Below are 25,217 nucleotides of genomic sequence, written 5' to 3'. Positions count from 1 at the left end.
TTTTCCTTTTTGTTTTCTTTTCTTTCTTACATTGTTTTTACATTTGATACTAAAAGAGAGAAAGGAAGAAAGAAGGAATTCTTAGTAGTCATTTCCAGAATAAAACCCAGGTGGTATATTGTATTTGTTTAATGTAATATTTTTCGTATTATTTGGATTCTTCGGATGGCTCTTCTTATATTCAGTGTCATTTTTACAACGTTTCGATATAACCTCCAATCTTCTTCAGGTGTATCTTGTTAAACTCGTGGAATCTTTCTGTCGAATTTGGGAATCTGCACAGAATTTTGAATGGAACCCTTTATTTACTCCATTAGTCGTGACTAGAGCTATGACAACAGCATATTCTTTTCATTCTTTTGACTCTCAAGTGTGTATCCGTCGATATCTTATATGCTTTTATATAGAGTGATGGGGTTTTCGGTTGATTAACTGTGTCGGATATATACTCGAGAGTCAAAACAATAAGAATATTCTGTTGTCATAGCCTTGGTCATGACTGGTTAAAAATCATAAGTAATTTGCAATTGTACTTTAAGTGTTGCCTGCACTGAGGATTGACCCATCAATCTCCAGAAGATTGTAACTTTTAACAAGTGCTTTATCCGCTACTACATGAGAACAGTACTCCAAAGAATCCAAATAATATGAATAATCAATTCTCATCTCAAAAATTCAGAAACTTAGTATTTTTTATTTAGATATCTGTCAAATTAAACTTATAGTAAATTTACAAATTTTAATTTAGCAAATCAAGCATTTAAATGAATAGAAAAGAAATGTAATTTTTATGTACACATTTAAAGAAAGATTTATCTCCCTTACTTTTGATTTGTCCTAAAGTCATATCCTGTATTTAGATTAAAAATCAACCAATGCTGCAATGGATAAAATGTTCTGATTTCTTTCTTTTTATAAACAATCATTGTTTAAGATTAAGGTGGGTACGTTATCTGGTGGATATATTAGCTAGTATATATATATATATATATATATATATATTATATATATAGTGGTTATATTTGAAAACAGGAAACATTTTAGGTCGGGATCATAAAATGGTCAAGTGATCGACCCTGTTGAATTGTGAGAACTGACAGTCAGTTAAGTGGATGGACATGGTGTCATATGTTCTCCGACTGACCTGATTATTCTGAGAGAAGATAGTTTGGCAGAAGCAACCAAACAGAAAATGGGCATTTAAAAATAATCTAATAAAATCTTAATATAATTAAGCAATGCTTTTAAAATATAAGTAAATCTCTTTCGCTCTTTCTATCTCTCTCTCAGTTTTTTACCTTTCAGCTACTGGACGATCATATGGTTGAATAAATCTTATTTTTCTAATAACGTGCTGTTGATTTAGCAGTGGAGTTTAGTTCTGTGCAGTTCTAGGATGTCCACCCACCTTGGCTTTGACTTTGAGGAGGGGTTAGTTTATTGCTAATTGTTTGAGGCGTTTTCACCAGGGAATACCGATAGGGATGACAGTTTTTTTTTTTTTTTTTTTTTTTTTGATCAGTGGGGCGTTTATTTCTCAATCCCACTTTCTGACCCTGGTTTCTAAGTTCTTGCAGTGGGAGTGAACTAAACAACTTTTCTAAGAACATGTTGTTTGAATTAATTGCTTTGTTTCAGCGAACGATACCATCTTCAGTTGAGAAGATAACAGCAACTCACATGTGACTATGCCGACCTGTGATAAATGTAATATTCATAAAAATAATAGACGTACTCATTCATAAAATAATAATAGGTGTATATTGGCAATGAATATAAATGTATCCATTCACAAGAGTAATAATAATGATAAACATAACCATTCATAAAAATGGACTTGTGTTCTTTTTGTAAATGTCCACCTTTCTACAGCATATACTACAGAATACACACAGTATCTCGATAGGTAAAAGTAACACATAAAAATCTCCAAAAGCAAACAAAATTGACGGCTTCTTTTTTATTTTTATTTATTTTATTTCAGGAAAACGAAGAATTGAGAACCTCTTTATCAAAAGAAGCTGAAATCTCTGCAGATGAAGAAAAGGAGTAAGTTTTTATGGAACTGGAATCTTTACAATAACATCACTATGAAAAATAATTTTTAGATTGTCTTATTTTTTGTATATGTAGACTAGCCGGGGGTTTGAGGTGTGCCCAGCTTTGCCCGTTCGTAAAATATGTATAAATATGATATTTTAATTTGTCCAGAATGCATATATATTATTAGGGGAGAGGGAGCTTTGCCTAGAAAATATGATTAAATATGATATTTTAATTTGTCGAGATTTCGTATATACTATTATTATTATAAAGTCATGATTTTAAAAGTTTAAAAAAAATATATATTTGGGTGCCATCAGCTAGAATCCAACACCGAAAGCAAAACTGTAGCATTCAAAGCTGATGACGTTACCACTGTACCAACGTTACACGCATATGAATTGATTAAAAATAAACTAAGATGAATGTACAAAATGTATAAAGATTTTTTTTTCAATTGTTACCCATTAACCAACTAAAGACCCATAAAAGAACAAATTAAATTTGTTTTGTAGCGGGTAAAAATAGCTGCTAAGGGGTCAAGTGAAAAATTAGAACTTGACAGGCAAAACTCTACTCAAAGTGCTCCTTTACGCATGTGCAAATATACATTTATACATTAAAGTCGGTTAATTTTTAAAGTTCTGATATCCATTTGTTGTTAGCTCAGATGGTAATAAATAATGAACGTTGGAGCACAAAAAGTTTCGATTCTAGATGACGGCATCTAAATCATTTTTTTTTTACTTTTGAAATTGCTACTATATATTGGGTACAATATAATAATCAATAAAGAATTGGCTCTATAATAATAAATACAAAATCTGCATGAATCAAAATATAATATTTAAGCATCTTTTACAACCGAGTAATAGTGGGCTAGTAGACTAGCAATATCATATGCATGAGAGAGATTGTGCAGAGAAGAGTGTGGCCAATCAAATTACTGATATGTTTCTGCATCTTTTCAAGAACCCCCAAATAAAAGGAAGAATCAGGTTGTATTATTTAAAAAATAAAATTGTTTAAAAATAATTTTTTTCTGAGTTAATTCATGGAAAAATATTCCACTTTGAATCTAATTTTTTTTTTTTGTAAAATTAAAATAAATACTTCAAGTGGAAATTGACAGAGAGGAAAAGTCGGGACTTGTCCTGAGTTCCTCCCATATAAAAAAATTTTTTTTTTTAAATTGTATGATGTACTATAACAAAAAGAAAATATTATATTCCAAAAATTAGCAGACGACTAGCAAGGAATATGTAACATTTAGACTGTGCCAATTTGAAACTACGCATTTTGTTTATATTTAGGAAACCAGCTAAGATAATTGGGGTGCTGAATGTACATTTTGTCCAAACATTCTTAATACAAATTTTTTTTGTTTTATCTAGTTTGAAGATTTCATATGACTTATTATATGATGAACACAGTCAATTGAAGGAGGAATACAACAATCTCTTGGGGAGACATGAATGTCTTATGAACAACTTGAATGATGGTTCCACAATTCCTGAAGAAGGTGAGATAATTATCTTTATATTTTTCTTTGTCTGTCTGTTTGTCTTGTCTACTTTTTTTTTTTTTAAACTTATGGGCTGATTTAGCTGAAGTTTTATATGGACCTTTATGATAAAGTGCAGCAAACTAAGTATTTTGGTATCCGTTCAATGCATCATTAGGGATTAATAGGTATTAGTAATTAATGCAAAAATGAGTGCCAATTTAACCATATTCAACCATCAATTTAGCGTAAATCACTCATTCTTAGTCAATAGGCTATAAGTTTTTCCTGTTTTTAATGGACTAAAAATCTAGTTGTCTTCATATTTTTCTCTTGACTATGATATTCTGTAAATAGAATTTTCAAAAATAAGCTGCAATGGTAAAAGCAAATCTGGAATTACCGGTTCATTTAGTTTAGCATGAGGTTGAACACCAAGAAGATGAAGTAATAGACGAGTGATGGATCTTCAGGAGGAGTGTTTTCAAGTATCTTAGTTCAATAATGACCTCCAACAAGAACACCAATATTCGTTTTTTTTATGTATATTTAGAAAAACATTATTTATTTTACTTGAAGTTGTAAATAAAAATGCGCATAAAATCAATATTGTTCATTTTTTTATTTACAATTTCAAGTAAAGTAAAAAATGGTTTTCTAAATGTACATAAAAAATAAATATTTTTTGAAATTTAAACTCTTCAGCTTTATAAAATGTTGCAATATCAACCTAAATTCACTTTGTTTTGTTTCTGTAACATGAAATATAGGGGGAGCATCATAAAAAAAATATATTTCCTATTATATAACGAAACATGCTTTTAAAATTATAGGTTGATTCATAAATGAGTAAGTAAAAATAGTTTTTTTTTTGTTTTTTTTTCGTACAATTCAAAAATTTGCTTAAAAATATTTAAAAAAAAAAAAAAAAAAAAGTTGTGTACACGTCTCTATTTACTTCTAATTAGCCAGGAAATAGCTGCTAATTTTGCATTAAATTTATATAGGAAAATGATTCCCCAACTCTAAAAAGGTAAAATATTTTTTTTTTTTCTTTTTTTTTTTCCCCTCTCAGATGTTTTATTTTTTAGGAATTTGATTTTTTTTTTTTTTTTTTTTTTTTTTTTAATGGAAGATAAACTACAATGAATATGATAATGCTGTGTGTGATTTGTGGGTAGCATCTTTGAAATCTGTTTCCTTTATTTTTTAAAAATTATTTAAAAAATTATTGCTCCAAATGTTTGTTTTTCAGTCCTTTTTTATTTTCATTTAAAAAATGTTTTTAGACAAACATAAATGAGGCATTTGTTTGCTGTCATGTATTTCTTTTTGTTCTTTTCAGAATTGAATGAGATTTTAAAAGAAAAAGAAGGACTTGAACGAGAAATTGATCAGCTGAATGGGAAAATCTCTTTGATTGAAGGAAACCAGAAAGAAAGTGTGGAAACAATTAAGAAAATGGAAGAAGTAATCAAGATTAAGGCAGAAAACGAAAGCCTAAAAAACAAGTAAGTTTATTTGATGCCAGAAAAATATTAGCCATTTATGTGTGAATTAAATTGGTTTTTAAAATTTAATTTTGTGACAAAATTGAAAGTGTAACTAGACATACGATGTTATAACTATATTAAATCCATTCAGAGAAATCAAAATGTCTGACGAGATCGTATGATTAGGATCAATGGACACTTTAATTATTTTGGCTGTCATTAATCTTGATTGGGTGTTTTCTAAATTAGAATAAACTAGAATGATACCCATTTTTAGGATATAAAATTAATTCTCCAAGTAGAACAGTTTTGCACTTTTTTGTCTGCTTACGAAGATTAAAATCAGCATGCATATAATGCTACTAAACTTTCTGTCTAAGATGGGTCAGCAACCTCCGATATGTGAGCTAAATCCGGCCCTCAAGTGAATTTTGTTTGGCTTGCCACTTTACTCAGTGCATGATATAAATACAATTTTTTTTCTAAAATATGTTTGTGATTTTTTATTATTTTACTGTAAAATAGTAAAATGATATCGTTTGAATATAATCATATTGTTGTATTACATTAGCATGCTCGAACAACGCCGAGTAACCTGGTCGATTATTATTTTTTAGAAAAATAAAGCAATTAGATTTTTGAAAATGTGGATTTACAGCTTGGAATGTTTAGTCAGGAATTTAACTCGGAAATAAAATAAGTTAATTTAGGAATTTTCGAAGTAGTTGTGGAATTTGGTTAGAGGTAAACAGATTTTGGCTTACATGACGAATCGCCTGTTTGTGTCGTTGTGGACATGTGATTGGGGTTTTGCTGACGTAATAGGTAGTTAGAGATCAAGCTAATGAGTTGGCAAATAGACATGTGCACGACCTGTTGGAAGCAGAAGGGGGAATTAGTGAAAATGTAGAAAGCGACTCAGCGTGCTAAACTCTGACAAGGGAATCCATAAGAAGAATAAAACCTGTGTAAACTATAACTTATGGCGTTCTTTCAGGGTTTGGATAAATAAGAAGGTATATGGTCCTTTTGGTCTGAGACAAGTAGACATGTTATCCATTTGATTGTAAGAAAAGCTGTCCATAAAAGCTACATATATTTGAAGAAGTGCCTGCACACACAAATATTTTACATACATACAACAATAGAACATTTTAACCACTAGACGACACACAGTACATATCACAGCATTAAAGAGAATCAGAAAATAGACACTGTTTATATAAACTCACTCCCATGACATATTTAATGTTTTCTTCAAATGTACAAAAAATTTATTTGCATATTAAATAACATTTTTTTTGTCCATGACAATATAGCAAAAACTGTTTGGCCCTCCTTCTATAATCAGCATAGCTTTTTGGCCCTCACACTCCAAAAGGTTGCCGATCCCTAATCAAGAGTGCTTATATCAATTTTGATCAAAATCCATTACATAATTTTAATTCTAGAAAATGACTAAAATTTAAGACTCAAGTTTAAGAAAGTTTGAATAATTAAGAGGATAATAACCAGTAAATAATTCTATAACTGATTGGGAATGCATATTCCTGTCTATATTGCAACTTCAGAACTTATTGTTTATGGTATTGCATCATATTTTATTTTTTTTTTAATTTTTTTTTTTTTTTTTTTGATTCAGTTGTGAAAATGAGTCCATGGTCTACGATGGAGCACCACCAGAATACCAGATTTTATTGGACAAAATAAAACAGGAATTGGAAGAGACTAAAAAGGAATTGAAAAATGAACAAGAAGCGTACAAACTTTTAAAACAGGTCAGGGCAGACATTTTATTCTTATTTTTCTCAGCACAATTATTGGTTCACTGTCAGATTTGGACCTTAGAATTCACCCTTGTTCTGATGTTAAGGAATGAAGTTTAATTATAAGAAAAAAAAACAGTATTCGTTCAATTTGCATATTTAAGGATGAAAATTCTATTTCAAACCCAAATAAAGCCTCTTAGATGAATGGAAGTCTTTAAACTTAAGTGAAACAGACTGATGAGCAGATCCTCTTCTTTTAGACTAGCATGGTTACTCTGTGTTGCCTCGGGTGCATCGGAAACAAAATAGAAAAGGTAAAAAGTGTGTGTAATATCTTTTCTTTTAAAACTTTTCCCCCTTTCTTCTCTCCTTCCACCCTCTCTCTCTCTCTTTCATCTTCTTTCTCACTTTCTTTGGCAGCTGAATAAAAAAATAAAATATAACCAATAAAAACAATTAGTGAAATAATAGTAATAATAAACTACCCTATACACCCTGAATTTCCCCTCCCACACTTTTTTTTTGGGGGTGGGGGTATGTATGTCACCATAAACTGGCAGCATACCAAATAAGTCGGAAGGGTCAAGGAGGATAGAAACACTGAGGAGAGAAATCACTAGCCAGACCTCTGCTGGATGAATGCAAAAAGGACTGGGACCTTGGAGAGTCTTATTGCCACCCAAATTCCATAGAAGACCCACAAGAAACCAATGGTAAGCAGCTGTTGCAATAATGCAAATTCTTTCGCAAAGGTTATCCAAAGAGGTGAAGAGTACTGGAAATCTGGAGAATCTTTTCACTCAGACTCCAGAGAACACAACAAGTTGTTCTCAAAAAGAAATCTTTGATGATAGCCTGTGTAACTCCTAGTAAGTAAATAACTCATGTGGTGATGATTAATTGGGATCTGGAATTTAAAAAAAAAATCAGAACTTTTGAAAAAGTTGTACTTATTTCTGATGCCAAAAATGATTATTTAAAATTTTTTTGTGATTTGTTTTTGTTTAAGACTTAATTTTCCATTGTTGCCACTGAAAAATAAATATTTGTTAATTTTTAAATTACCTGTAAAACTAAAATCTATAAACCAACCTACACGGGTGTATTTTTAGATTTGTGAAAATCTATGTCCATATTGCATACGTTTTTACTGTCCCGTCCCCCCCCCCCACACACCTAAAAAAAAAACCCACATTTCTATGGCTAAATATTTACGGACTAGCAGAGAGACCTGACATTGCCCAGGATTGAATGATGATCAACGATTGTTTACACTCTCATATTTTTATTGCCATTGAAATCAGTGAAATTGCCTATTTTTCAATCAAATCGATTGATTACCTGCTTTTGTTAGGAACCCATTGCAGTTTACTGGGAAAAAGCGTCCCATGCCTCCCACAGTGACTTAGTCCACAATATATTGTAGTCTACATTGCACTGTAGAGAACCTACTGTTCATTTTATAAAATTATTTTGATATATATAATGGCTTGAATTAAAGTTCAAAATACAAAAGCCAAGTATAATGGTTCAATTGTGCTCTAATCAGAAGCATTCATTTCGAATGTGCTCCTGTCATATCAAGGAACCTACTGTTGATTTTATATGCGTGGCTTTACTGCTTGTGTGGTGATAATGGTTTGAATTTAAGTTTAAAGGTTTTAGCATCAGAAAATAGGCACAAATTTTTCCAATACTGATTCTGATACCTCAAAAGTTTTGATTTTTCTGATTTCTGATTCCAATTAATCATCCGAACGCTCGTCAGTTGGTAGGGTAAGGTTGAAAACCTGGAAGGAAGTGATAAAAATGGACTTGAGAGAAAGAGGGATAAAGAAAGACCTGGCCAGATATAGGTTAGTTTGGAAAGTCAATTTTTAAAAGATATCCAACGCATAGCTGCATGTATGTAGCTGATGACCTTTGAGAAAGATTAAATCTGGGCAGTATAGGGAAAATGTATGCTGTGCTATTAAAAAAATGCTCTGCTGAGGTTGCTCCAGTTGTCTCCAAACTTTACGATAAATGCCTTAACGAATCTTGCTTTCCCGACTGCTGGAAAACCGCCTCTGTGGTACCAGTCTTCAAGAATTCTGGTGAAAGAACTGACCCACTAAATTATCGCCCCATTAGCCTCCTCCCGCTTTTCGCCAAAATATTTGAATCCTTAGTTAATCAAGCCCTAGTCCAACACATAATAGCTGCTAAACTCCTGACCGACAAACAATATAGATTTAGGCAAGCCCGTTCAACAGCAGATATCTTAACTGTAATTTCTGAACATATATACTGTTCACTGGACAAAACAGGGGAGGGTAGAGCGGTAGCCCTTGATATATCTAAGGCTTTTGACAGGGTATGGCACGATGGTCTTCTAAGGAAAATTAGATCATATGGTATCACTGGAAGAATACATAATGTAATTAAATCCTTCTTAAGTAAGAGAAAAATCCAAGTTGTCCTCGACGGTCGTACATCTAAGCAATATGATATAAATGTGGGAGTACCTCAGGGGTCTATCCTTGGACCTTTGTTATTCCTGATATTCATAAATGACCTCCCTGATAAAATTGTTTCGGAGATGGGTATATTTGCCAATGACATCAGTCTCTATTACAGGCATGAGAGGAAAACAAATGAACACATCTAAGGACATGGCAGAAACACTAGAGAATGACCTCCAATCTCTAGTGGAATGGGGATAAAAAATGGATGGTCACATTCAATGCTGTCAAGACTAAGCTTGTTTGCTTCAATAACTACAAGAAACCTTCTCTACCACCAAATAGCAATGGCCAAGAACACATTGCCTGAAATTATTTCTTTTAAACTCCTCAGCCTAACGTTTACAGGGAACATGAACTGGAATAGGTACATTGAGAGCATTGCCAAGGCTGCTCTCTCTACCGTGCTAGAAAATTACTTGTACCTGAAATTATTCTGTACCTCTATAAGGCCACCATTCGCCCATGTATGGAGTACTGTTGTCACATTTAGGCTGGTGCATCTGCTGTTTGTCTCTCACTCCTGGACAGGGTTCAAAAGAGAGTCGCCAACCTGATAGGTTCTGAACTGTCATCTAGACTTCAGCCTCTGTCCCATCGACGAAATGGTGCATCCCTCTGCCTGTTCTACAAATACTTTAATGGTGAATGCTCTGACGAAGTGCAAGCACTTGTACCTCCTCGATGTGACTACCCCTCCGACAAACCCGACAAACAACTAAGTCCCACTCCTTTACAGGTGTAAGAAAGCCTTTTACTCCAATAGTTTTAAAAAAAAGGGGTAAAGGGGTAAAAAGAATAACAATAAGATTGATTCTTTAAGAGGAGGCTTATCAGGATAATGCAAAGCTCAACAAATTGTTTTGAAGTTTATATAAAAGCTATACTCCTCCTATATTACTTTAGTTCTCCCACCCCCAAACAATCTCAATTATTTTGCTCCTCATGTAACTTTTGCTAGATGTTGCATCCCCAGCATGTTACTTAGCATCTTTTCTACTCTTCTGATGAGAAGCATTAGGCTTCGAAATACCATGGTGTAAAGAGTTCTTACTTATCCTACACCTCTAATTCCTGTATCATCTTTATTGAATAAATGAATAAATCTATATACATTAGTATGTACTTTTATATTGTTTTCTTTTTTTATTCTCTCTCTCTCTCTCTCTCTATCTATATATAATGTACATATCTTTTTGCTCTATCTCTCTTTTCACCTTTTCAGTTCTTTTTATGTCTTACCTTTCTTTTATTCCATTTACATTTTTTAGTTTTACTTTTCTTTCTTCATTTTATCCAAACTTAAAAACAGTGTTCATAACTAACCTCACCTTCTCTCTGAATATTACTTTTCATATTACTGAGAAAACCAAAAAAAAAAAACCCCAAAAAAACCCTATGTCCTCGACAGCAAAAATCTATAAAAACTCATGAAATAAAAATTTCTTTCAAACAAAATTCTATTTTTATTTTTAATCTTTCCTTCTTGGAAGCAGATTACACAGTTCTCATTGCTTAAAATACAACCAAATCTTTATATATTTAAATGAAACTTAGGATTCGTCTGTTTATGATTATTCAAGTGAAATATTAATGACTTTTCAAGTAACATTTAAATCCATGTCATTTTTCAGTAGACATCACTCTATAAGTCAACTATTTTATTATTTTTAAATGTGTCCACACACACACACACACACACACACATATATATATATATATATATATATATATATATATATATATATATATATACACACACATAAGCAGTTTTGATTGGTAGGTCAGTCACAATTAAGTTTAAAATAGTATTTTATTTGTTAAATATGTGGATTGAATGAAATTGTTACTAACGGGATAGCAGTTGTTTATTAGGTTGGTCCATAGACCTGTGTAAAAAAAATACTGCAGGACATTTTGTAATACTTAATTTTGAAAAAAAAAACAAAAAACTTTATAGCATTATGGAGGAATAGTGTATTTTTGTTAGACATTGGCAAAATTTCACACTTAATGTGCTTAAACAAACCACATTTTTTTCTTTTTAGTCCTCCGACAAAGGAAGGATTGGACCTAGTAATTACCTCCCGTTCATGCATTTGCATTTTTCTCAATAACCATGTCTTGAATTTTTAAAAAAAATTTGTACAAATATTAGTCATGGTAAAAGTAAATTTTTTCAGAACGGATTTTCCGGGATAACTCTGATTGCTCACCTAGAGGCCATTATAGGGGTAAAGTGTCCCTCAAATCATTCATCCGTTCATTTGTTCGCACTTTTCTTAATAACCACGTCTTGGATCTTTTTGAAATTTTGCACAAGTCATGGTGAAAGTAAATTTTTCAATCATGTAGGAAGACCTCCGCATGCTTGGCTTGTTTTGTTTGAAGGGAAGCCAGTATTTAAAACAATTAAATGGATGAAACGAGAATAAAATAAGCAATTTGTTGAAATGATGAGGTCTGTATTTTAGCCCAACTTCTTTTTAAAAGTTTTGTCCAGGAAAAATATCCAGAGAAAAATACAAATTTTGGCACTTAAAATTCTTATAACTTTTAAACTAGTGATAGTATTTGCGTAATTAAAACTGTTTCTTTCCACCCAACTTGAGAAAATAACTGAATTAACTAAAATTAAGAAATCAACTTTTCACCGCAAATCAAAATTTATTTTTTATATCTGTCCAAGCATCTCTGGAAGAATTTTGGTCAGTCATCCTGTGGCATTCTGACTGGTCAATTGTCCTATGGCATTCTGGCTGGTCAGTTGTCCTGTGACAGTCTGGCTGGTCAGTCGTCCCGTGGCATTCTGACTGGTCAGTCGTCCCGTGGCATTCTGACTGGTCAGTCGTCCCGTGGCATTCTGACTGGTCAGTCGTCCTGTGACAGTCTGGCTGGTCAGTCGTTCCATGGCATTCTGACTGGTCAGTCGTCCCGTGGCATTCTGACTGGTCAGTCGTCCCGTGGCATTCTGACTGGTCAGTCGTCACATGGCATTCCTGTAACATTCTAACTGTTTAATTTCAGAAGTTTTATCACTGAATACATATCTTGTTTTACACATTCATCAAATCATTCCTGTGTTGATTGATACTTTTATTTCGACAAAACTGCATTAAATAAATGTGTTTTTATTGCTTTATTCAAATCCAATGTTTAATTGTTTGTGCATGTTTTATTTTTGATTAATAGACTTTTGACAAACTTGCTTCATTTAGTTATAGACATTTTATTTTGCATTTTTTATGCTTTTTTATTTCTGTTTAAAAAAAATTTTTCCAGACCAAATGTGAAACTTTTTCAGCTGTATGAATTAAAATTAAAGAAATATAGAATAGTTCTTCAAAAACTTCTCAATTAATATGACATACACAAATTGATTTGTCAATGATACATTTCATTTCTCTTAATACTTTTGTCTAAAAATAGTTTTCTTATTTTTATTATTTTAACATTGTTAAATTAAAAATTTTCTGTTTGTGAAAAACAAATATAAATCTGCATTTTGGCACTTTGAACTACTGTTCTTATATTAAGTGATATTTTTGCAACGTTTTGGTCAATATAACCTCCAACCTTCTTCAAGTTTATTTTGTTGAACTTGGGGAATCTGTATGGAATTTTGAATGGCATCCTTTATTTAATACTCAGGGCTAGTATACCTTCGTTTCGTCAGTCATCACTGGATAGAAGTAAGTAATTTGCAATTGTTTTTTATTGGACTACTGTTCTCATCTTGATTGTGATTTTCACGTTTCGGTCAATGTAACCTCCTACCTTCTCCAGATGTATCTTGTCGAACTCAAGAATTTGAACGGAATTTTGAGTGGAACCCTTTATTTACTTCATGAGGGTAGCATGCTCTTGTTCCGTCGGCCAAGGCCCCTAAATTCATACTAGAATTGTCCGTAAGGACCCGTGGCACAGTTGTTAGGGTACTCAAAAAAAATCAATGGTAAAAAGTGATATTCTCCTGAAGGTTCAATCCTCAGTGTGGGTGACCGAAAAATACAATTGCGAATTACTTAGGAACTCTATTCAGTCATGGTTGACGGAACAAGAGCATGCTACCCCTGTGTAGTAAAATAAAGGGTTCTGCTCAAAATTCCGTCCAAATTCCTGAGTTCAACAGAAACATTCCTGAATTCGACAAGATACACATGAAGGTCGGAGATTATATTGACCGAAATATTGTGAAAATCACAAAAAAGAACAGCAGTCCAATGAATCCAAATAATTTGAATAAAGGGTTCCGTTTGGAATTTTGTACAAATTCTCTCATTTCGACAGAAAGATGCACCTGAAGAAAGTTGGAGATTACATCGACTGAAATGCCGTGAAAAAAAAACACTCAAGATGAGAACAAATTCAAATATGAATAATCAATCCTCATCTTAAAAATTCACAAACAAAATGGAAATATATATTTTTAAGAAGTAAATATAACTTATAGATTTTTGAAATCGAAAAAAAAATTGAAGTCAATCAATTTGAAAATGTGGTTTGCTTGGTGAGCAGTTTGAATGACATAAAATATGGTATGGTGCTAAACCTGTTCTTTTCAGATGCCAAAATAAATAGTGCTGAATTTGCACTTGAATTTATGGTACTCATGCATCTTTTTAACCCAGATTTCCGTGACGTTGGCTTGGGCTTGATCAGCAGCTGACGAGAACCACTGGAAAAAGCAGAGCGCTGATCAAATGGTAAAACACAAGAGAAAAAAAAAAAAGAAATAGTCATTTTTCTTTTTTTTTTTTTTTTTTTGATAAAAGAAGTATTTAAGCAACTTTTGGATGATGGGGGGAGGTATTTTTACTTTTTATTTTTCAAATCATTTGGCTGAGCGTTCGATTAGCCAATTAAAATTGGAATTTTGTTAAATGGAACCAGAGATGACTTTTTGAATAAATTGGAATAAATGATTCAGATGTCTGAACAAACGTTAATTTATTGTCAAGATAGGAATCTAACAATTTCAGTATTGATGTGCAAGACATGTTTGCGGAAGTGTTCTATCAAGAAAAGGATGTATGGGAGCGATGGTTTCGCTTGGAGGTGCTCAATGCTTAATGCAGACAGTAAGTCTCCTTGCATAGCAGAACATTTCTTTCTTGGTCTAAAATGAAATTATTCAAGATTTTGGAATTTATTTATTTGTGGCCACATTTCACAAAATCATTCACATATAAAACAAAAGAAATATTGCAACTTTTCTTGAAACAAAAAAAAAAACATAAGACCTGCAAAAAAAAAAAAAAAAGAAGATATTGAAACTTCTCTTGAAAAAAGTTTTAAAAAAATAAAGTTTCAACTTTCACAAAAACATTCACATATTTTTTGCAAAGAATTCTTGAAAATTAAAAAACAAAATAAAAATATTTATTAAACTTAAGGTAGGATTTTTTATTTATTTATTTTTTTTTGTAATAAATGTAGTTAATTATGTTTTTTGGCGTCTTTTATTTTGCTCGACTTGTTCTAATGGTTCTCGTCAGGTCAAGCCTGAGTCAACGTCAAGGAAATCTGGATCAAAAGATGCATAAGTGGCAGCATTTTTTTTTTTTTTTTTTTTTAAATAATTTTATATTCTTTAGTTTAAGAATTTTAACAATTGGCTTTTTTAGTTAGTAATTTGTACATTTGAAGCATTTTTATAACATGTAGAAATATTTATACTAACTCTAATTTTGCTTGTCTGTAACATCTGCATACAACATTGACTTCTGATTACATTTCTTTCTCGGTGTAAAACATTTAAAATATTTTTTCTATGATTATTGCCAATAAAATTATATGCATTACAAATTTATTTCCGTTATTATTACAAATACTGTTTAAAATTAGCATAATACTATTAAGATAGTAAAATAGAAACATTTGTTTTGCACGTCTGTGCTCGGACAGCGATATAATTACATCATCTTTACTGATGATTGTTATTGAACCGGAAACATCTATCGATATTCAAAATATTAGTTTATCAAAAATATTATTCTTTCAAAAATATTAGTATATTAAAAATATTAGTTTATCGGTATTAGTTTATTGGGTAGAAAAAACACTGCTTATTTCTTACTAGGTTTATGCATTAAAAATTAAACAAAAAATGTCTTTTGTCTTCCCAAACAGATTTATTTCTTTTGATTAATTTCTTAAAGTAATTAAACTAAAATATATAACTTCCTTGTATTAAAACCAAAACAATCAATCTGACAACAACCGAATTTGTGTATGGCTTCTTTTTTCTTTTTTTTTTCTTTCAATTTTCTTATTTTGTTTTAGCTTGAAATGGGGCATCTTACCAGATGCAAGATATTCCCCTGCTATCTCATACATTGCAACTGGGAGATCTTTTTAAGTTTCTAGACACCTCAAAAGCATGTGGACCTGGCTATACTATTAAAAAAATGCTCTGCTGACGTTGCTCCAGTTATTTCCAAACTTTTCAACAAATCCCTTAATGAATCTTGCTTTCTTGCCTGCTGGAACATCGTTTCTGTGGTATCAGTTTACAAGAAATGACCCATTAAATTATTGCCCCATTAGTCTCCTCCCTCTTTTTGCCAAGTCTGTTCTATTGCAGATAACCTAACTGTAATCTTTGAATATATATACCATGCACTGGATAAGGCAGGGGAAGGTAGGGCAGTAGCCCTAGATATATATATTTTCATCTATCTAGATATATCTAAAGCCTTTGACAAGGTATGGCATGATTGTCTTCTCATGAAAATTAGATCCTATGGTATTACTGGACAAATACTTAACATAATTAAATCCTTCTTAAGTAAGAGAAGAATCCAGGTTGTCCTCGATGGTTATATGTTAAAAAATATGATATAAATGCGGGTGTACCTCTGGGTTGATTATTGTTCCTGATATTCATAAATGACCTCCCTGATAAAACTGTCTCTGAGATGAGTATATTTGTTGATGACACCATGTTCTATAACAGACGCGTATCCAAGGCAATGGTGGAAACCCTAGAGAAGACCTCTGGTCTATGGTGGAATGAGGACAAAAATGGATGGTCACATTCAATGCGGCCTAGACTAAGCTCCTTTTTTTATTTTTAATAACTGCAAGAAACCTTTTCAACCACCTATGGCTAGTGATACATTACCTGAAAGAACTTTGTTCAAACTCCTTGGCTTAACATTCACAGGGAAGATGAGTTGGAACAGATACATCGAAGGCATTGCTATGGCTGCTGCGAATAAGGTGGGCTCTCTCTACCATGCTAGAAAGTTATGCTTGAAATTATCCTGTACCTCTACAAGGCCACCATTCGCCTATGCATAGAGTATTGTCACATTTGGGCTGGTGCATCTACTACTGGTCTCTCACTCCTGAATAGGGTTCAAAAGAGAGTCGCCAACCTAATAGGTCCCGCACTATCAGCTAGGCTTCAACCTCTGTCCCATCGCTGAAATGTTGCATCTCTCTGCCTATTTTGCAAGTATTTTAATAGTAGGTGCTCTAATGAACTACAAGCCCTTGTACCGCCTCGACGTAAATACCCCCGACAAACTGACAAGCAGCAAAATCCCACCCCTACGCAGTAGATATCCCTAGATGTAAGAAAACCTTCTACTCTAATAGCTTCTTCCCCAGAACTGCTAGACTAAGAATTTCTTGCAGGCTCTTATTTACCTGACTGTACTGATATGCAGAATTCAAGTGTAATGTAAGCAGACATCTTGATGCTCAACTCCCTACATAGTACCCCTACAAATTATGTTCCAGATAGTAGCCCCCCCCTCCCCATATCAAAGTGACACTATTCCTTGTTTGGGGTGAAAATGCAATAAAAAAAATCTCTTTAAATTTAGTTATTTGTATGTCTTGCACTTGGTTCACTGGGCATATTTGCCAAGTAGTTTTTTTCTTTTTCATGAGTATAGTTAGTGCTATAATTACTGGAATGATGGAGATCTTCCTAAGATTCCAATTTCTTTGCATGTTTAAATGTTGTCTTAAGGAGAAGTGCTTTCCAACACCCTGGAAAACCTCATCAGTTTGCCCTGTATTTAAGAACTCAGGTGATAAGTCATCTCTGTCTCAGTACAGACCAATAAGTCTCCTGTGTGTAATGAGTAAGTTGCTGGAATCCATATTAAATAGAGAAATAGTCAACCACCTCAGCAGAAATAACCTTCTTAGTGACACGCAATATGGTTTCCGTTCTGCAAGATCTACCGCAGATTATATCTCATAGGATTAGTGAATCTCTTGACAAAGGCTTCCTTTCCAGGGCATTACTCTTGACATATCAAAGGCCTTCGACAAGGTATGGCATAAAGGCCTACTTCACAAGATCTCCAGCTACGGTATAACTGGAAATATTCTCTCTATCATTAAATCATTTCTCTCTGATAGGCTCATAAGAGTAGTGGTTGATGGACAAAAATCAGAGGCCTGCAGTATTAATGCTGGAGTCCCTCAAGGGTCCATCTTGGGGCCAACTCTCTTCCTGATCTACATCAATGATCTCCCTAAACACATATTAAATCATTCGTTGACATCTATGCTGATGACACTACAATCTACAGCAACACATCAAAGGCTGTAAATGACAAAGTTCTCTCTGATTCTCTCTCCTCTGATCTCGAACGAGTGGGTCAGTGGGGGAAGACGTAGCTGGTTTCCTTTAATGCATCTAAAACCAAACTCCTATCTTTACATCAACGTTCTGATCCCCATCTGGCATCAATTGAAATGGATGGCTCTCGTCTAGGAGAAGCCCCATGTTTTGACAAGCTTCTGGGCTTGACCTTCACTCCTGATCTGAAATGGAACATGTACATCAAGTCTGTTGCCAAGGTTGCTGGAAAGATGGTGGGATCCTTCTACCGCTCCAGAAGATATCTCACTACTGATGCAATTCTCTATCTATATAAAAGCCAAGTACGTCCAAAGATGGAATACTGCTGCCATATCTGGGCAGGAGCTGCTAAAAACAGCCTATCCTGCCTTGACAGAGTACAAAATAGACTTTGTGGCTTAGTGGGGATGCCCTTTTCTCTTCCCTGCAACCTCTCTCCCACAGAAGAGACGTTGCAAGCCTATCTTTGTTTTATTGTTATTTCCATGGCAGGTGCTCGCCTGAACTCCAATCTCTGGTCCCCCCTCACCAATCTTTTACAAAAAAAGCACCCGTCTAGCTGAATCCACTGTCAAAAACTTTCCCCACTCTTTATGTATGCCTAAATCAAAACGTAGATTCCATGAACAAAGCTTTTTTCTTAGAACTGCACGCCTGTGGAACTCTGTTCCGTCTGCCTGCTTCCCTCCTGACTACAACTTGGATGTCTTCAAGTCCAACGTAAACAAATTCCTGATAAACCACCCCCTTAAGTAGACACTTTAAATATCCACACTAACATACTGTACTTACAATAACCCTTATCCCTGAGTGGCTTCCGGGCCTTGATAAGTGGTGACCACCTTGTAAAAAAAAAAAAAAAATTTTGTACATAAGACCTTGATATTTTCTTATTTTCTTCCTCTCAGCTCAGATCAATCTAGCATTATTAAGGTTGTGTATCATGTGTATGTTTTGTATGCATATTCCTAAGTAAATTATTTACACTTTTTCCAACATAGATTTCAGAGAGGCAGACAGAAGAAAACAAAATGGAAAACCTAATTACTTAATGTAAAAAAAAAAACCCTAAAAAAAAACTCAAATAAACAAATTGATCCTTAAAAATTGTCCCCGAGAAATTTACAAATATAATAATTTCAAAATTAGCCCTCCCTCCTGTATGCTGGAAAAAAATTGCTTAAGAGAAATTTGCAAATATGACAATTTCAAAATTGCCCCTCGCCTACCCTGTGTGCTGGGGGAAAAAATGTTTAGCTAGTTAAGAAAATAAATAAGATTGAAAGAAAATGCTGTGCAAGTTAGTGAGCAATTAGCAGACGTGAAATGTCAGCCGTATGTACTGCTTAAAAGACAGCTGATACCAAATTACTCGTGAAACACCTGGCCCGATTACCATCCAGATTTATCGCTGATAAATACAATCATCTGACTGAGTAACAGTTTTGAAATACCTGTTGTTGATTAAAACATACCTGCGTCAAAAAAGAAAAAAAAAGTTTGAGAGCTTCTCTATCCATTCTACAAAGCTCTCTACACTAATCGCTCTTTCTTCAAACTGCTTCCCTTTGGAATTCCCTCCTTGCTCCATAGTTCCCAGACTGTACCAACATGTAGAAACTTAAATATAATGTAAAAAAACATCTCATTTCATAACTCCCCACTTAGCAGCCGGATTTATAAGTTCATTCTAATTCACCATAGTCCCCTTTTGTTTCGATGGCAGTGTGCCATGTTTCGGGTGTGAGGGTCGCTAAGTGGTTAATGGCATGAACTGAAAATCTTGGTGTGCCAAATTCAAATCCAGTTCCTTCTACAAAAATACTTGGGCACCTGTCCATACCCTCCTCCATAAAAAAAGAAAGAAAAAGTTTTATGATGACCGAAAGAAAATATCGATGAACCAGAAATCTTAAAGATTAATCAAGTAGTTTTATTTTTTTAAAGAAAATAATTTTTAAGCAAATTTGAGTTTTTTTCTGGGACCCACTCCTTGCTATGTTGAGAATGGTTTTCTAAAATCTCTCATTTGGATTGTTCGAAATTATCGCCCTTGTTCTCCAAAAGATTGTCTGTGAGCTACAGAATTTGATTTTTTTTTTTTTTAAATATAGCTACTTGATCAATTTACATGATTTTTTTTTTTTTTTTTTGGTTTTTGTAGCAGGAGAGGGGGAGGGGCGGCGTTTTGGATTTGCACAAACATTTTCATCAAACTCACACCTGATCTTGTATCTAACTTCCTTGACAGAATGGTAAATAATAAAAAAAACAAGTAACAGAAAGACAAGTTAAAAAGAAAATATAAAGTAATAAAGAATGCGAGAGAGTTGTATGCTCAGTCCGTCAAATCCAAAGTAGCTGAGCAGTGGCTTGGTTCCCATCAGTTTTGGCAAATAGCAAACAGAATTCTGAACAGGAGTGTGTGCTCTATTCTAACTATCATCAATGGACCTGAAGTAATCTCGTCAGCATCAGACAAAGCCAAACTCTTTGCCAAGAACTTTGCAGCTACTAATTCTACCCTTAACAACCAAAGCCGTCAACTCTCAGCATTTCTTGTGTAACTGAAAACATGCTATGCGACATACAAATATCTGTATGTGATGTTGCCAAGCAAATCAAAAACCTTGATCCCAGTAAAGCAATTGGCCCTGACGGCATTCCAATTATAGTGCTCAAAAAACTTCGACCAGAACTAGCGCCCATACTTACAAAGTTATTTAAGCGTTCTCTTAAGGAGAAATGTTTCCCAACTCCATGGAAAATCTCATCAGTATGCCTTGTATTTAAAAATTCAGGTGATCGTTCATCTCCTTCTCAGTACAGGCCAATGTCTCCTGTGTGTCATGAGTAAGTTACTGGAATCTGTGTTAAATAGAGAAGTAGTCAACTATCTCAGCAAAAATAACCTTCTTAGTGACACTCAATATGGTTTCCGTTCTGCTAGACTTACAGTCTGTGCTTACAGTTATATCTCACAGGATTAGCGAATATTTTGATGGAGGCTTCCTCTCCAGGGCAATTGCTCTTGACATATTAAAGGCCTTTGATAAGCTATGGCACAAGGGTTTACTTCGCAAGATCCCCAGCTATGGTATAGCTGGAAATGTCTCCTCAATTATTAAATCATTTCTCTCTGATAGGTTCATAAAAGTAGTCATTGACGGGCAGAAATCAGAAGCTCTCGGTATTAACGCTGGAGTCCCTCAGGGGTCCATTCTGGGCCCAACTCTCTTCTTAATCTACATCAATGATCTTCCAAAACACATACTTCGTAGACATTTATGCTGACGACACCACCATCTATGGCAGCACATCAAAGACCGTAAACAACCAAATTCTCTCTGATTCTCTCTCCTCTTATCTTGAGCGCGTGGTACAGTGGGGGAAGAGGTGGCTAGTTACTTTTAATGCATCTAAAACCAAGCTTCTATCCTTACATCATGAACGCTCTGATGCCTATCTGGCATCAATTGAAATGAATGGCTCTAGTCTTGGGGAGGCTTCATGTTTTGATAAGTTTCTGGGCCTGACCTTTACTCCCAATCTGAAATGGAACACTTATATCGAATCCATTGCCAAGGTCGCTGGGAAAATGGTAGGATCTTTCTACCGCTCCAATAGATATCTCACTCCTGATGCAATTCTCTACCTATATAAAAGTCAGGTATGGCTAATGATGGAGTACTGTTGTCACATCTGGGCTAAAGCTGCTAGAAGCAGCTTATCCTGCCTTGACAGTGTTCAAAACAGACTTTGTAGCTTAGTGGGGTATGCCCTTTTCTCTTCGCTGCAACCTCTTTCCCACAGAAGAGACATTGCGAGCCTGTCTCTGCTTTATCGTTATTTTCATGGCAAGTGCTCGACTGAGCTTCAATCTATGGTCCCCTCTCAAAAAAACAATCGTCTAGCCAGAACCACACTCTTTATCTGTGCAGAGACATAAACATAGATTTTATGAGCAAAACTTCTTTCTTAGAACTGCACGCCTGTGGAACTCTCTTCCGTTGGCCTGCTTTCCAGTCCAATGTAAACAAGTTCTTGATGACCGTACCCCCTATGTAATCCAACTTACAAAAATCCCAATACCCATGTTAAAAAAACGCTATAATCACATTGACTATTGTATACGCATTAACCCTTATCCTCGAGTTGTCTCTGGGCCTTGATAAGTGGTGATTCCTTTGTAATATATATATATATATATATATATATATATATATATATATATATGATATCACTTTTGACCGTTTCTACCATTTGATATTGGTTTTTCTAGTTTTTTTTTTTTTTAGAATCAGATATTTAAAGGAGAAACTAGTTAAGGATTGTCATCACACATAATGAAAATGCTGCTAGGGAATTGATTGAATTTGAGCTTGGTTCTCCCAAGTCATTAGTTCACTTTGGTATCTACTTGACCACTGCCACCTCCTAAATACAATAATATTGTATTTATTCTTCCTTTTGGTTTTGAATTTTGAAATATTCAAAGACTTTCTCAATTAATTTTAATTATAAAATAAGACCATTGTACAACAAAACTCCTTTTATTTTCTTAAGTTAAAGAGCACCTCATTTGGGTTCAGATTATCCAGACTTGACAGAATCTGCATGTTTTGAGTGAGGCCTATTGTGGCAAACATGATGACTCATCCATACCATAAATGGTTCTGTCTTTCCCTGATATATAGCTTGAAGATGAATGAATTGTCAAAATCCTACGTCACTCATGAGGATTGAACTTACAACTTAGGAGTAACAGAAGGACTGGTTATCATACTGCAGTCAGTAAATCTACCTAAATAAGAAAGAAGGTGAACCTCCAAATTATTAAATTATTTTTTTTCTTAATAATGAGATTATCTCAACACATTAGGAAAAATGTTTTAAAACCTCTTAATATAAAAGATAAAACTATAATAAATTTATCTTGCTGTATTGTCTCTGCTACCTGAGATCCATTATATTCAAATTAATTTTGTAAAATATGTTTTATAACCAAACTTGGACATAGTTTTTGATTTAATCAAAACAAAGCAAGATATAAGTAAGAAAAATGAACAAATTGAACCTTGATTTTGTTTAGAAAAAAAAATTAGAAAACAATTTTAATTAAACCTTAAACAGAAAAATCAAGCAAATTAGGATTGTTGACACTTAATAAAAGAATAGTAATTTCCTCATAGTTGATTTTTCTTTTAAGGTGAGTATTTAAAAACATATTGCTGAACTGCAAGACTGGATTAAGTATTTAAAAAAAAAAAAAATTCAGTAAAGTATTTTAGATTATTGCAAATAACATGGTATAACAATTTAGTTAAAACTAACTATATATAACTAACTACTATTATATAAAAGGCGCTTTGTGTGCTTGTGAGTTTGTTCCCTATAGACTTGAAAACGACTGGGCTGATTTTTATGAAATTTTACAGGAAGGTATTTTATGTGTGTGGCAGTGTTCTTAGATAAGTTTTATACAGGAATATCTTCATTAAGTATCGATAATCGAAATAATCCTTACACAGCCTAACATCACAAGTGTATCTGAGAATTTTTATTATCACACAAGCCAAATGGCTTGACATATAAATTCAACAGTAGGTTCTTTGATATGACAGGAACACATTCGAAATGAGTTTTTTTGGGTTTTTTTTTTATAGAGCACAATTGAAGTATGATACTTGAGTTTTGCATTTTAAACTTCAATTCAATTAAAAAATTCAAGTAATTATATAGAAAAATAATTTTATAAAATGAACAGTAGGTTCTCTACAGTGCAATGTAGACTGCAATATTTGTTAACTAAGTCACTGAGAGAAGCATGCAAGCTTTCTCTTGGTGCTCCATGATGGGTACCCAAATGGAGCAGGCAATCAATCGATTTTATCGAAAAATAGATTTCATTGATTTTGATGACAATAAAAATATGGGAGTGGGAAACATTTGTTGATCATCATTCAATCCCAGGCAACATCGAGTCACCCTACTAATCTACTTATATATAAAAGCCACTTTGTATATGTATGAGTTTGTCCCCTATGGACTCCTAAACAGCTGGGCTGATTTTTATGAAATTTCACACAAACATACTTTGTGTCTGGTAGTGTTCTTACACAGATTTTGTATTGGAATGCCTCTGATAAGTATCAATAATCGAAAAATCCGATTAAAAAGGGACAAAGTTAACATCTTATAAAGTGCATTTGTGAAGTTTTATCATCGCACAAGTAAAAGGACCAGGTGTATAAAATCAACAGTAGGTTCTTTGATAAGATAGGGTTGCGTTCGAAATGCGTAGAACACAATTGCGTAGAACACAATTGACCCATTTCAAATTTGCTGCAAAATTAAAGATCGTGTAAGCATAATATTGTTATGCAAAATGGATTTTTACAACTTTAAGCTATTGATTAGAAAGTAATTTAAAGTTTAAAGGCAAGACGCAAGCATTATTGTTCAAAGAAAGAAGTTTCTATTATGACCATTGCATAAAAAACACAAATTCATAAAAAAAAACAGATCATTTTTTAAATATTTTTACCATCATAAATTTTAAAATGAATATGATGAATTTGTAAAGTATGCAACTTTACATTTGTTTTATTTCTTTCTGTGTGTGTGTGTGTGTGTATATATATATATATATATATATATATATACACACACACACACTAACAGTTCAGCCCAGCTTTGCTCAGCCCTATGTACTGTTCATAACTTTATGTGCATATATATATATATATATATATATATATCTGTGAAAGTGTGTGTCTGCCTATGTACATTTCCCTACACAATCTACAGACTCGAAATTTGATATACAGGATATGGAGATTTGGGAAAATCTTTGTAATCCATTTTTGGCCGGAAATTTGGCTGTTAAGGGGTCAAAGTTCGATTTGCCTTTGAGAACTCTACCAAACTCCTCCGACAATTTTGGGTATAAACAATTGAAATTTTAGATATAGATTCCTTGGACATGGATCTAACTTTACTTGATTTGAGCCGAAAACAAATGTTAAGAGGTCATAATAGGAGTCAAAGTTAAAAACATTTTTTACCTCTGCGGTCTCTGCCAAATTACTCGGACAATTTCTGTTCTAAACATTTGAAATTTTAAATTAAAGATATTCAGAGATTGGGCAAGCTTTTTAATCGGTTTGGGTCGAAAATTTGCGGTACAGGTTCCAGCCTGCCTTCCTATTACCACTTTTTTGCTCAACATACAATTTCAAACACCCGAGCTACGCCGTGCTGAAATGCTAGTATATATATATATATAGAGAGAGA

General features: G+C 33.5%; 1 protein-coding gene across 5 annotated transcripts in view; it reads left to right on the top strand.

Moving 5' to 3' along the window:
* Nucleotides 1–25,217, top strand: part of LOC145246619 (uncharacterized) — a 538,839-nt gene that overhangs the window by 468,160 nt on the left and 45,462 nt on the right. For all 5 annotated transcript variants that reach the window (XM_080108293.1, XM_080108292.1, XM_080108291.1 and 2 more), the window contains 4 exons: nucleotides 1,985–2,049; nucleotides 3,438–3,565; nucleotides 4,893–5,058; nucleotides 6,683–6,818. In XM_080108293.1, coding sequence (XP_079964419.1) covers nucleotides 1,985–2,049; nucleotides 3,438–3,565; nucleotides 4,893–5,058; nucleotides 6,683–6,818 — 495 coding nt within the window. The remainder of the gene's footprint in view (nucleotides 1–1,984; nucleotides 2,050–3,437; nucleotides 3,566–4,892; nucleotides 5,059–6,682; nucleotides 6,819–25,217) is intronic.

The sequence above is a fragment of the Euprymna scolopes genome, chromosome 24, assembly GCF_053919585.1.
Source record: "Euprymna scolopes isolate OS-2025 chromosome 24, ASM5391958v1, whole genome shotgun sequence".
In the NCBI taxonomy this organism is placed as follows: domain Eukaryota; kingdom Metazoa; phylum Mollusca; class Cephalopoda; order Sepiida; family Sepiolidae; genus Euprymna; species Euprymna scolopes.
This window is presented reverse-complemented; position numbering and strand designations above follow the sequence as displayed.